Source organism: Eriocheir sinensis, chromosome 8 (genome assembly GCF_024679095.1).
Source record: "Eriocheir sinensis breed Jianghai 21 chromosome 8, ASM2467909v1, whole genome shotgun sequence".
In the NCBI taxonomy this organism is placed as follows: Eukaryota; Metazoa; Arthropoda; class Malacostraca; order Decapoda; family Varunidae; genus Eriocheir; species Eriocheir sinensis.
The window spans coordinates 6,462,681-6,477,120 of record NC_066516.1 but is presented as its reverse complement, the minus strand read 5'-3'; the positions used below and the strand labels follow the sequence as shown (position 1 = coordinate 6,477,120).

The window sequence follows — 14,440 nt, the reverse complement described above, 5'->3', positions numbered from 1 at the left end:
AAAAAGCAGCGTCACATTTTTTTTACTCAAGGCTGTACAGAGGCATAATAAGACTGCAGGAGGCTGTCTATACTTGGCCTATACACGGCAACTTCTGAGTGAGCCATTTATTCTCTCTATTTACTGGCCAATGTAGTTTTTAGAAATATTTTAAAAGTAGAGTCACCTTAAATTCTTTACTCAAGGCTGCACGAAGATATAAGAAGACTGCAAGAGGCTACTGGATCGATCTACACACGGCAACTTCTGAGAGTGAGCTATATATTATTTCTTTTTATTGGCCAGTGTAGTTTTTAGAAGTATTTCAACAGTAGCGTCATTTTAAATTCTTTACTCAAGGCTGCACGAAGATATAAAGAGACTGCAAGAGGTTACTGGATCGATCTACACACGGCAACTTCTGAGTGAGCCATATATTATCTCTTTTTAATGGCCAGTATAGTTTATAGAGGCATTTCAACAGCAGTATCACTTTTAATTCCTTTAGGCTACTCAAGGCTGCACGAAGATATTAGGAGACTGCAAAAGGGTATCTCTACTCTGCCTAGACACGACAACTTCCGAGAGTGAGCTATTTATTGATTCCTCTCACAATCCATAAGTCTCTCGAAACTCCATTTAAGGCTTTCAATCGTATTTGCATCAATTGTCTTCCTGATCTGTCTGTTTGTCCCACTCATCCACTACTCTCTTGTCAAACTGGTATTTATCTATCGTCCTGCTGATTCTTCTTCTTTTTCTTCTTCTTCTTCTTCTTCTTCTTCTTCTTCTTCTTCTTATTATTATTATTATTATTATTATTCTTATTCTTATTCTTATTCTTATTCTTATTATTATTATTATTATTATTGAAAACCTGTATTTATCCAACTTAATCCCATATATTAATACGCGTCTTTTTTTATCTTTACCAGTGCAAGAACTTTAACTTAATTGCTCTTAACCCATTAAAGAGAGAGAGAGAGAGAGAGAGAGAGAGAGAGAGAGAGAGAGAGAGAGACTGATCATAAGTCACCTAACTACGTATACGATGTCGGTGGAATACTTGATATCTTCTTTACGCAACAATGTCCATAATTCGCTGTATAGCCGGCTTTCCGGTGTCCTGAGGTGCATTGACTTTCTATGTGTGTGTGTGTGTGTGTGTGTGTGTGTCCACTGTCTGTCTGGTTAACACACACGCAACAGACACACGTTCTCAAACACTTAGAGGCTGACACACCTACATTTGATAAGGCTTTGATAGAGGTTGCGTTAGTAGGATTTCCTTGGGTAGTTTTATGTGTCTTGGGATAGTTTAGAGTTGCTGTACTGTGTGAGGAACCTGTCATTAAACAGGAAATTAGTGTTGAACGTGTATCCTTTGTGCCCTGCGTCGTGCCCCCTCCCCTCGGTGTTCTGTCTGGCTCGTTGGCAGTGACCGGTGCCCGTGTGATTGTTCTGGGGATCACGCCGCCTGCCTGCCCGTTGATGGTGTGTGGTGGGGGGTGGCGTAACAGCTGGCGAGGTTTCTGCACCTAACATTTCGAGGCTTGCACACATATACCCACATTTGATAAGGCTGTCGTGGAAGTTGTGTTCATTCCCATGGGTAGTTTTATGTGCCTAGTGATAGTTTGACAAGACTTCTGCACCATGAACGTGAAAAAAACACTCATGAGAACCCGATTAATCTTCTTTGTGGCCTTTGGAATAGTTGTTGTGAGAGCCGAAAGCGTCTGAAAATACGGTCCACAATACCTACACATTTCGCCTCATGGACACGCTTAACCCGGTAGCTGCGGGGGTCATGTTTCTTAGGTTAGGTTAGGTTAGGTTAGGTTAGGTTAGGTTAGGTTAGGTTAAAGGCCCCTCTGAGTTAAATAATGAGAAAAAATCATCACTCACGCAAACCATTTCATAATATATATCAACGCATGTGTCATCAGTTTATGCATCATCTATTTTGGGAGGTTTATATCATGGCAGAAATTTGGCCCATCGCTGTTACACGGTAAAGCCGCAAATTTGGCCCGTCGCTGCTACCGGGTTAAGAGGAATGAGTAAGCGTTGGAATGATTGTTTATTATTGTTCTTGTTGCCAGCGCGTGTCAAGAGATGGATGGTGACAGGGTGAGGAGACTAAATGGTATATTGTCAGATTTGTCACATCATTTAGATTTTAGACATGATCACGCCGTCATATCATTATACTCTCCGCATTAGACTACTCTCTCTCTCTCTCTCTCTCTCTCTCTCTCTCTCTCTCTCTCTCTCTCTCTCTCTCTCTCTCTCTCTCTCTCTCTCTCTCTCTCTTAAAATTAATGAATGGCCTGCTTATGCATCAGAAATCGGCTCAGCTTAAAACCACCTCATAAGGATTATTTTATTTTTACTGCATGGTTTATAATTGACTATGATGGATAAATACAAATCAATACTGTATAAGTGATCATGACCCCAACATGCATATTCCCTTCCTAATAGCAACTCGAATATTTCAGTCTAATAATTATTGTTGGATGATTGTATTGAGGGAATCGTAGTTTATCAATGTTTTGTTGTTGGTGGTGGTGATTTTGTGATGACTGTAACGACAGCAGCTCTATTACTACTACTACTACTACTACTACTACTACTACTACTACTGCTACTACTACTACTACTACTACTACTACTACTACTACTACTGTACTACTACTACTACTGCTACTACTACTACTACTACTACTACCTCTACTACTATTACTATTGCTGCTGTTATTTTCATTATTACACACACACACACACACACACACACACACACACACACACACTCAGATATTTCGTTACAAGATAAAGAAATAATGTCGTATTGTCAAACATGTTCTAAGGCTGTGTTTCCCCGTCCACGTGTTCTGTGTTTGGGATTTCCGGATTCACTGTGAAATCGTGGTTGCTTAAAAGGCCTTGATATCGTCCCCACGAGGATGACTACAGATAAGAGTGATAACGTTGCATACCCTCACATGCCTGCAAGGTAACTAGAGGTGTGGAAGACGCGGCCATTCGTAATCTAAGACGTAAAACTGATATGTGTACCTGGGAAACAAGGAAAACAATACAGTCATTACATTAGTTATTTCCTGTATGCTCCGGAGACTGACTTGAAAATATACTATCATAACCTAAGAAGTGACGTAGATTCGTACTACTGGAAGACAAGGAAACCAATACATTCGATAAATTAGTGATCTTCTGAAAGGCCCGGACTCTGACTAAATTATACTGCAATAATATAAGAAGTAATATTGATTTGTGTCACTGGAAGACAGGGAAAGCAACAGTCATGAGATTAGTTTTTTTTTTTTCCGAAAGGTGTGGAGAGTGAGTGGCTAAAAAAATCCACTATTATAATCTAGGAAGTAACGTACGTTCGTGTAGCTGAATGACAAGATAAGTAATACAGTCAATAGATTAGGGTTTTTCCGAAAGGTGTGGAGAGTGAGTTACTAAAAAAAATATATATACTATCATAATCCAGGAAGTAACATATATTCGTGTACCTGGAAAGCAAGGAAAGTAATACAGCCAATAGATTAGTGGTTTTTAGAAGGGTGTGGAGACTGAGTGACTGAAAAATGTATATACTATCATAATTCAGGAAGTAACATGGATTCGTGTACCTGGAAAGCAAGGAAAGCGATACATCTGATAAATTAGCGGTCTTCAGCAATGTCCGGAGACTGAGTGAATCAACATAATCATTAACAAACTACCTAAGTCAATTTTTTACTACTTATCGGAAAATCACCAATAAAAGTAATTTTCTAAGTCGGATTATGAGACAGGTAAAAATATTAATTAAGGCGGATTTTAGACACTCAGACACTAATATGACAATGGCAACTGTACCGAAATGTGCGTCACACGATGGGAAAATATTGATAAAGCGAACAATCTGGAAATCACCGCCGCATTTTGCTCATGAAGTTGACGATATATTTAAATCGTGAGCTATCGAGGCTGTCAGAGGATCAGGGACGATTGTAAAGTTTTCCAACACCTGGTATATGGCATTTGCAGCTCCATGAGTCACCAACACAGTCATCAACACAGTCACCAACAGTCACCAACCAACGCCAAAACAGTCACCGACACACATTCACCAATCAAAAGCAATACAATCACCAACACAGTCACTAGCCAACACCAACACAGTCACCAATAGAGTTTCCAATACAGTCACCAACACACAATCAATCACCGCCACAGAGTTTTACAATCACCAAACAACACCGCCACATGAGTCACCACCATGCACCGTGTCGTGACGCATTCCCCTCACACGGAACACTTTTCACTTCATGTCCGGAGTGATAAGATGTTTTCCTGTTTGCTGATAAAAATAAATGAAGGATATGACGTTTGTAACCTTTGTGACGCTTATAAACCCTGTACATACATAAAGTGGGACGATCATTATCTTCGCAGGTGTTGGCGGAGACGGTGCACGACAGTCTGAAGGTGGGATGGAGTTCTGAAAGGCGGCGTGGAAATAAGTTAGCGAACCGTTGGAATGGATCAAAGTGAGGCAAAGTGGAGTGCCAGGAAGACGGGCGAAGCAGTAATAGTGAAGTGTGCTGTAAGGGTGGACGCAAAGGGGTGAAAAAAAATCTCCCGGGTGCAGTTTAATATCGGGCAGTGCTTATACGAACATCAGAAAATTATTGCGTGTGATATTCAATAGTTATGAGAAACAGTGAAAGCAAATACGATAAATGAAACCCAAAATATGTGATAAATCCAGAAATTTCACATAACAAAGGACAGTGAACTTAATTTAGCAACAATAAAATAAATAGTTTCCATCCTAAACTTAAGTGTGTGATATTCAATAACCCTGAAAATATTGAAAGTAAACACATGAGCTGAAATCCCAAATATGTGATAATTCTATAAATCTAATATACTAAAACTAACTAAAGGAAAGGGAACCTAAGAAAGACAGATAGACAGATATTATTCCTCAACGACATCCATCGCTTAGAACGTAACTCCACGGTTAAAGGAAAAATAAAAAAGAGAGAGTGAGTTCCCGTCTTTTCTCCACTTCGAAGCCAGCAGGAGCAGATGAATCGGAAGAAAGGGACCGCCGGCGAGAGGAACACATTCACGGTGTTTCTTTCCGACGAGGACAACAACCCTCGGCCCTTACGAGACCCCACCGCCACCGCCACCACCACCAACAACAACAATAACAACAACAACAAACCCACCAACAACAACAAACCCACCACCACCACCATCACCACTGCCATGGCCGGTCTATCGTTGGAGGGTCTCGGACAACCGGGTGTGGGCGTGAACGGCAGCATGGGCGTGAGGATGAGGAAGTCTTCGGTGCCCATAATCTCGCCTCGGTCCCTCGAAATCCCTGCCGGCCACATGCCCCCAAAGTCAATCTCCAGAAGCGGTTCCCCGGCCAGGTACGGTATTGTGTGTGTGTGTGTGTGTGTGTGTGTGTGTGTGTGTGTGTGTGTGTAGTTCGCCATGGCTCTGATCGCGTGCTGGACTCGTAATCGCCAGTCACCCAGTGCCTCCCTCTGTGTGCGTGTGTGTGTGTGTGTGTGTGTGTGTGAGAGAGAGAGAGAGAGAGAGAGAGAGAGAGAGAGAGAGAGAGAATGAGAGGAAGGAGGGGGGGGGGGGTAGGATGACAGCAAGCACCCTCAACATCTTCACCCAGCGCCGCCATGACCGCCGCCACGCTTTCATCACATCCTCTGACACCCATTTCATCTTATCTCATTGCCTTAACGTTCTAGTTCTTCACCCTTAAAGCACACACATCCTTTCTCCTTTCACTCGTGCTGCTCGAACAACAGCAACAGCATACACTCGTAAAACTCATCAATCTGGGCTGGTCGATAAGTGAGCACCTCGGGAAATATGGGAAACGCAAACTGTGGTAACCCGGTTGTCGCATTGAACTTGTGTCTCGAGGTAATGGGTTTTCCAGCACCGCAGACCCGAGGGGCAACGGGACGGAGGTCAGTACCGAGGCAACGCACAAATTCAGGGTATGCCCCCAACTTTACCTTACTTATATTATTACCAATGCCACTACCAGCACCATCCTCCATCTCCTCGATCATCGTTTACCGTGTAAGGCAATGATAGGTAAATATGTACATACGTAGTGATAGGTATACTGAGCGTCGCATATTTACCTATCAGCACCTTAAATTACAATCACAGCATTATAATCACCATCACAATCATCATTACTACCACAACAAATACCAGCACCACCAACGTTGCCAGATTGTCGTACTCAGCTGCTCATTTTTCCCAATTTCAGGCAAAAAAATGTCCCACCCACAAAACTAACCATACCTATTTATATTTACTCCTAAAAGTATTAATTATAGAGGCTTTTTTGCAGTCATTATGCGTTAGAAATGGGAAAATCTTGTTCGGTGAGTACGATATCGTGTCATCCCTGAACACCATCTCTACACTACCACAAACATCGCCACCACCACGCAAATAACACCCACTCTTTTTTCTCTTCCTTTCAGACGCCGGTTCTCCAACGTGAGCGACGCGGTGACCAGGAAAATTTCTACCACGATAGGCTGGCGGAGCGTGAACGTGGAGGCGGTGGTGACACAGGCCAAATGCCTCCTGACGCAGTACATCAGGTGTCGCCTCAAACGGGCCGGCCTCCTTCACAAGAAACTGGGTCTTCAGCGGCTCCGATCCGTGGCCAACCTCGCGGGCGGCTGGGAAGTGTGCGAGGTAGGTCTTAGCAAGATAGAGAGAGGTAAACTAGTATCCTATATCCTCAAACATCTCGGGACTTACACACCCACGTTTGACAAGGCTTTCGTTGAGGTTGTGGGTGTTAGGTTGGTGTTCTTAGACGACATCAACAATTTCCAAAGGCCAAATCGGAGATCAGTCGGGTTCTAATGAGTGTTTTTGTAGGTTCAAGGTACAGAAGAAGGGTCAAACTACCACCAGGGTCATTAAACTACCCCTGGAAAGGCCCACAACTCCTATGAAAGCCTGGTCAAACATGTGTGCTTGGGCGAGGAAGTGTTTAACAATCCGGTCATAATAGTGTTTCCATGGGCAGTTTTACGAGCCAAGTGATAGTGTAACAGGCTTCTTCTGCACTATGAACAAGAAAACCACTCATGAGAACCCAACTAATCTCGTTTGTGGCCTTTGGAAATGCTTGTTGGGAGAGCCGAAAGCGTCTGAGAATACGGGTCTTGCAGATAGCTTCAGCATGTCAAGCCGCGCAGGTTAAGGGATGTCAGCAAATATCGGAGAGGGGAAGAAAGAGAAAGAAAACATATATCACTACATAAAAAGAAGTGCATGAGAGTAGAAAGAGCAAGCAGTTTGGGGCACACAAAGGTATAGGCATCTCTCGAGCGACTGACCTCACTCTCCTTATCAAACCCTCCGTCCGTCTTCACACTGATGTCAGGCGCAAGTGGAGATACATTTTGACCCAGCATCCCACCCGCGTGTAGCCATCTGCATGGTCCCCTCTCTGTACCTCGGGCATTTAAGAGTTGCTAAGTGAGGATACGGAGGAGGTGGAGGAGGTATTGGATACTAATGGCACACAATGACCGTTGGGTGTTGTATAATGAATAAATGGTGCACCTTGTCTAGCTTGAGGTGTGATATTAGTAGGCTAGCCTTCATTCAGTATTGATTTCACTCTTTCCTCTCTCTCTGCTTCGGTTTTTCCTCCCTTCACTCCTTGCTATACTTCTTTCTGTCTTTTATCTCTTAACTTTCCTCTTTTTCCTTTGCTTTCACTCTTTCCTCCTCCCTCCACTCCTTATACTATACTTCTTCCTTTCTTTCATCAGTCTCTTATTTTTCCTCTTTCTCGAGTTTCCTAATTTATCTCCTTTTTTTTTTTTTTCTCTCTGTCAGTAATAAGTTCCCTCCATCTCACTTTCCTCCCTCCACTGCTTACTTCTTTTCCCTGTCTTTCATATGTCTCGTATTTTTTTCCCCTCTCTCAAGTTTCCTAATGCATCTCCATTTTTTTTCCTTTCTGTGTCAGTCACTTGTTCCCCTCTGTGGCGTCTCATCTGGTTATCTCTTCCTCCTCCCTACCTCCCTTTCCTCCGTGTCTTTCACATGTCTTTTTTTTTTCTTTCTCGACTTTCCTAATTCTTCTAGTGATTCTTCTCGCTCTGTTTGTCATTCGTCCTCTCTGCGGAGTCACCTGTCTTTTGTTTCTCCTTTTCCGTGAGTTTTCTAATCTTTCTCAAGTAATTTTCCTCTCTCTGTTTATCATTCGCCCCCCCCCCCACCCCCAGCCTCCCTCTGCCTACGGAGTTTCATATTCCATCTCACTTTCCTCTCTCTGCTCCTTACTACTTCTCCATGTCTCTCAACTATCTCTTTTTTTTCCTCTCCCTATTTGTTCCTATTTTTCTCAAGTGATTTTTTATCTTCCTCTGTGTATCATTCGTCCTAATTCTCTGCTGTTTTTCCGTTTCCCTGTCTCTAATCTGTCTCCTGTTTTCCTCTTTCGCAAGTTCTCTAATTCATCTCGTGATTTTTTTCTCTCTCTGTTTATCATTCTCTTTGCTGCATCTCACCTGGTGGCCTCTCCTTCAACAGGTGTTCCCACGCGTGTCAGGCATCGGTCAGGAGCTGGAGAGGACCTACCCAAAGCTGTACAGTTCGGTGGCGCGTCAGCTGTCCGTCTCCCTCACATCAGATAAGGTAAGAAGTCGCTTTCCTTCGCTCATTCCTTCCCTGCATACATGACTATCAATATTCACGTTGTTCTTCCTCTTCGCTAGCCTATCTTAGCTCTCCTTCTCTCATTGTTTTCCTACGCTATCTTTACTTCTGTTACTCTTTCTCATCATCCCCCTTCCATAACTTACAAGTCGTTTTCCTTCGCTCATTCCTTCCCTGCATACATGACTATCAATATTCACGTTGTTCTTCCTCTTCGCTAGCCTATCTTAGCTCTCCTTCTATCTTTGTTTTCCTACGTTATCATTACTTCTGTTACTCTTTCTCCTCATCCCCCTTCCATATCTTACAAGTCGTTTTTCTTTGCTCATTGCTGTCCTACATTATCAATATCTATGTTAGTCTTTCTCTTTATCACCCTAATTTATTTATCTCGTAAGTCGTTTTTTTAAGGTCATTGCTTCCCTTCGTTATAAATACCAATGTTGTTCTTCTTTCTCCCCACTATCTAATCTCATATCCCGTAAGTCGCTTTCATATAGGTCATTGCTTCCTTACACTATCACTATTTCCGTTACTTTTCACCCTCACATCCTATCCTATATATATATTTATTTCGTAAGTCGTTTTCCCTTCGTCATTTCTTCCCTTGTAGTAGTTTTGTTACTCATCTTCCCCCTCAGCACCGTATCGAATCTCTCCTTCCCTCATTGCTTCCATACGTTATCACTATTCATGTTACTCATCCCCCTCACCTCCAGCACTCCACTACGCTATGTATCTCGCCTGGTGACGGGCTTCTCTCTGCTTGTCATTCGCTCTGGGGCGGCATCAGTTCATATTAGGAAACGGTATTGGCGGCAAGCACTCGGGTAGAATTTGATATTGCTTACGAGTGTCTCTTTTAGATGAGTCAGGCAGGAGGTAGGATTGGGAGGAAGAAGAGAAAGAAGGAAGGGATATGATAAAGAGAGAGAGAGAGAGAGAGAGAGAGAGAGAGAGAGAGAGAGAGAGAGAGAGAAGAGGAGGAGGAGGAGGAATGGTAAGGAAGGAGGGTTGAGGCATTTGTTTTTCATTATCTGACGTGAGTAGAATTGATTTTGCATACGAATGTTGATTTTAGTCGTCATGCTTAAGGTATTTGTTTTTTTAGTGTCAGGACGGGAGTAGAATTGATATTGGTTATGTTTGTTGCTTTTTTTGGAGTCAGGTAATACTTTTTTTGTAATATCTGCACTCGGGTAGAATTGATATTGCTTACGACTGTCGCTTTTACTTGAGTCAGGGTTAAGGTATTTCTTTTTTTAATATTTGTACTCGGGTAGAATTGATATTGCTTACGACCGTCGCTTATACTTGAGTCAGGGTTAAGGTATTTCTTTTTTTTAATATCTGATAGCGAGTAGAATTGATATTGCTTATGACTGTTGGTTTCACTAGAGTCAGGCTTAAGGTATTTCTTTTTTTAATATCTGATAGCGAGTAGAATTGATATTGCTTATGACTGTTGGTTTTAATTGAGTCAACCTTATTTTTTTTCTTTTCCCTCAAGTAGAATTGGTAATACTTATGAATTTTCGCTTTTTACTTTGTCAGGCTTAAGTTTTTTCTTTTCCCTCTTTTTCCCTCGAGTAGAATTGGTAATACTTATGAATTTTCGCTTTTTACTTTGTCAGGCTTAAGTTTTTTTTTAATATCTGCTTATAATGGTCGCTTTTTGCTGTCAGGTTCAAGTTTTATTTTTCCTCTTATTTAATATCTACTTATGATCGTTACTTTTTTTTCTACTGAATCATGCAGGTTTGTCATTTCTTTTTCAACATCTTATAGTCGTCGCTTTTAAATGAGTCATGTTCAAGATATTCATTTTATAACATCTGCTGTCTGCATTTATTAAAGTCGTAGTTTGGCCCCGAAATTAGTTTGGGGGTAATTATTTATGAGCACCTGTGAAGCGCTCCTCACCTGTGCGCGCGCGATTGCCTCCTAATTACCAGGAACGTTGGCTGGCCCGATGACGCACGGACCTGTTGCTCTAGATTAGGTAAGAGGAAGACAATGATATGATGATGATGATTAAATAAGAGAAAGAGGAAGAAAGTAAGAGGAAGGATGGTGATGATTAGGTGAAAGGAGAAGAAAAAAGCCGATGATGAAGATGGTGATTTAGTATAAGAGGAAGATGATGATGATGATGATGATTAGGTAAGAGGAAGAGGATAATGAGTCACACCAATGATGATAATGATTAGTAAAGAGGAAAAGGATGATGATGATTAGGTGAAAGGAAAAGAAAAAAATACGATGATGATGGTGATTTAGTAAGAGGAAGATGATGATGATTAGGTAAGAGGAAGAGGATAATGAGTCACTCCAATGATGATAATGATTAGTAAAGAGGAAAAGGATGATGATGGCGATGATCAGGTAAGACGAAAGCGACGATGACGATGATTGGGTAGGAGGAAAGCGGTCATGAGTCACTCCGATACGGGACACAGACCATGAAAAGCCTTCCAGGAATGCATAAGATAACGCTTTTAAGGCAATGAATGTTCTTTGGAGGTTTTAGAAAGTGACTCGGTTTTGTTTCAGTTATCCCTCGTGAGCCATTTGGTAGCTTCGTGGCGGTACTTACGGGAGTCGTGTGCGCCCTGAAAGCTTGTTATCTCTCTAAATTATGATGGTCGGTTTGCTGTCAGGTTCAAGTTTTTTTTTTTTCCCCTAATTCAATATTTTCTTTTGATCGTCACTTTTTTTACTGAATCAAGTTTGTATTTTTTTTTTTAACATCTGCATGCTTATAATCCTCGCTTTTAAATGAGTCAGGTTTAAGATACCCTCTTATTCAATATCTACTTTTGATCGATCACTTTTTTTACTGAATCAGGTTTGTATTTCTTTTTCAACATCTGCATGCTTATAATCGTCGCTTTTAAATGAGTCAGGTTTAAGATATCTATTCTAGCAAAATCATCTTAACCCAGTAACTGCGGGGATCATGTTTCTTAAAGGCCCCTCTAAGCGAGAAAAATGAGAACAAAAATCATCACTCACGCAAACCATTTCATAATATATATCAAAGCATTTGTGATCAGTTTATGCATCATCTGTTTTGGGGGGTTTATATCATGGCGAAAATTTGGCCCGTCGCTGCTACACGGTAAAGCCACAAATTTGGCCCGTCGCTGCTACCGGGTTAACTATTCCCAAATTTCCTAAACTATTTGTACTATAGCCTCGTATCGTCGTGTGCCGCGGCCGAGCGTAGCTATAGCGTTTGGTCCCAATTTTACTTCTATTACATTATGAGAGAATGGTTAGAGAGGATTAGAACTATATTAAGATATTTACATTATTTTTTGTACATGGATAATATAATCACACATATGCCATAATCCTATAACGACATTCTCATCCTTTAATTTTAACTCCCTCATGCAAACAGACCTTCCCTTCGTGTGAGTGTTTTCCCATTTTCTCGTGTCTGGATAACATAATCACACACACATTTCATGATCTATACATTCCCATTCTGTTGAAACATGAGACATTCCCATTTATACGACATTCCAACCCTATCCATACATACGACATACCCCAATCCTATCCATACATACGACATATACACCCCAATCCTATCCATACATACGACATATATACCCCAATCCAATCCATACATACGACATATATACCCCAATCCTATCCATACATACGACATATATACCCCAATCCTATCCATACATACGACATATATACCCCAATCCTATCCATACATACGACATATATACCCCAATCCTATCCATACATACGACATATATACCCCAATCCTATCCATACATACGACATATATACCCCAATCCTATCCATACATACGACATATACACAATCCTATCCATACATACGACATATATACCCAATCCTATCCATACATACGACATATATACCCCAATCCTATCCATACATACATACATACGACATATATACCCCAATCCTATCCATACATACGACATATATACCCCAATCCTATCCATACATACGACATATATACCCCAATCCTATCCATACATACGACATATATACCCCAATCCTATCCATACATACGACATATATACCCCAATCCTATCCATACATACGACATATATACCCCAATCCTATCCATACATACGACATATATACCCCAATCCTATCCATACATACGACATATATACCCCAATCCTATCCATACATACGACATATATACCCTAATCCAATCCATACATACGACATATATACCCCAATCCTATCCATACATACGACATATATACCCCAATCCTATCCATACATACGACATATATACCCCAATCCTATCCATACATACGACATATATACCCCAATCCTATCCATACATACGACATATATACCCCAATCCTATCCATACATACGACATATATACTCCATACATACGACATATATACCCCAATCCTATCCATACATACGACATTATATACCCCAATCCAATCCATACATACGACATATATACCCCAATCCCATCCATACATACGACATATATACCCTAATCCTATCCATACATACGACATTTATACCCAATCCTATCCATACATACGACATATATACCCCAATCCTATCCATACATACGACATATATACCCTAATCCTATCCATACATACGACATCCCCATCCTATCCATCTATACAACATTCCCATCTCTCAGGCACTCTACCCAGCAACCCCGTTTGACACTCCTCTCCTTTTCTGTTCCCCTCACACCAGGTGGTTCGCTCCGTCATCGTGCAGGTGGCAAGTCAGGTGTTCCACGGGGAGGTGAACTGGGCCCGCATCATCTCCCTCTTCGCGGTGGCGGCGGGTCTGGCCTCGGACTGTGTTAAGCAAGGTATGTATGCGTGTGTCTGTGTGTATGTGGGGGGGGGGGGAGAGTGGGTAGGTGCTTGTGTGTGTGTGTGTGTGTGTGTGTGTGTGTGTGTGTGTGTGTGTGTGTGTGTGTGGGGATGGGGAGGCAGGTGGGTGTGTGAGTGGGGTGTGTGCGTGTGTGTGTGTGTGGAATGGGGGTGAGTGGGTGAGTGAGTGTGTAGGTGCGTGCGTGTGTGTGTGGAATGGGGGTGAGTGAGTGAGTGAGTGGATAAGTGTATGTGTGTGTGGGTGTGGGTGTGGGTGTGGGTGTGGTGTGAGTGGGTAGCTGCGTGTGTTTTAGTATATATAATTTTGATAGAACGACTGCAGGCCACAGCTAAACAGAAAACGTAGACTAAATTATTATAATCATATACCACGCACACCTGCAGCCTCGTGAACACACACACACTTGCGTCACCGGATAATACACCTGCATAACCCAGAAACAGCCCCAGCCATCAGGACAGCCACCACCAGCAGCCTCTTCGTACGTGTGACCATCTGTATATATTATTATACTGTTTCGTACCTTACCCGCATATATGTAATACTCTCTCTTTGTCACACACCTACTAATACGTCGCCGCATCCTCTTCTTCTTGCATTACGAACATTCTTCCTAACGGGTGATTTTTCAAACTAAATGTTGGTAGAGGGCAGCACTGTACTGGGTCCCACGGCGTGAAGATGACGGAAATGTAATGGTTCTCTTTTTCTTCTCTAAAAGGGCTGCGAGGGAAAGTACAATACTAGTTCATTCAGGTCATTCTAGTTTCGCATGAATATATCGCAGGTAAAAAATAAAATAAAATATTGCCCATCT

At 41.9% G+C, this 14,440-nt stretch overlaps 1 protein-coding gene across 4 annotated transcripts in view; it reads left to right on the top strand.

Moving 5' to 3' along the window:
• The window catches only part of LOC126995437 (bcl-2-related ovarian killer protein-like), a 46,547-nt gene that overhangs the window by 2,423 nt on the left and 29,684 nt on the right, over nucleotides 1-14,440 (top strand). For 2 of the 4 annotated variants that reach the window (XM_050854976.1, XM_050854975.1), the window contains exons 2-5: nucleotides 4,453-5,447; nucleotides 6,540-6,759; nucleotides 8,620-8,724; nucleotides 13,477-13,597. In XM_050854976.1, coding sequence (XP_050710933.1) covers nucleotides 5,092-5,447; nucleotides 6,540-6,759; nucleotides 8,620-8,724; nucleotides 13,477-13,597 — 802 coding nt within the window. In that variant the 5' untranslated portion in view covers nucleotides 4,453-5,091. Of the gene's footprint in view, nucleotides 1-1,317; nucleotides 1,474-4,452; nucleotides 5,448-6,539; nucleotides 6,760-8,619; nucleotides 8,725-13,476; nucleotides 13,598-14,440 lie in introns of those variants that run through there. The other 2 variants (XM_050854977.1, XM_050854974.1) reach the window with 2 other exon arrangements.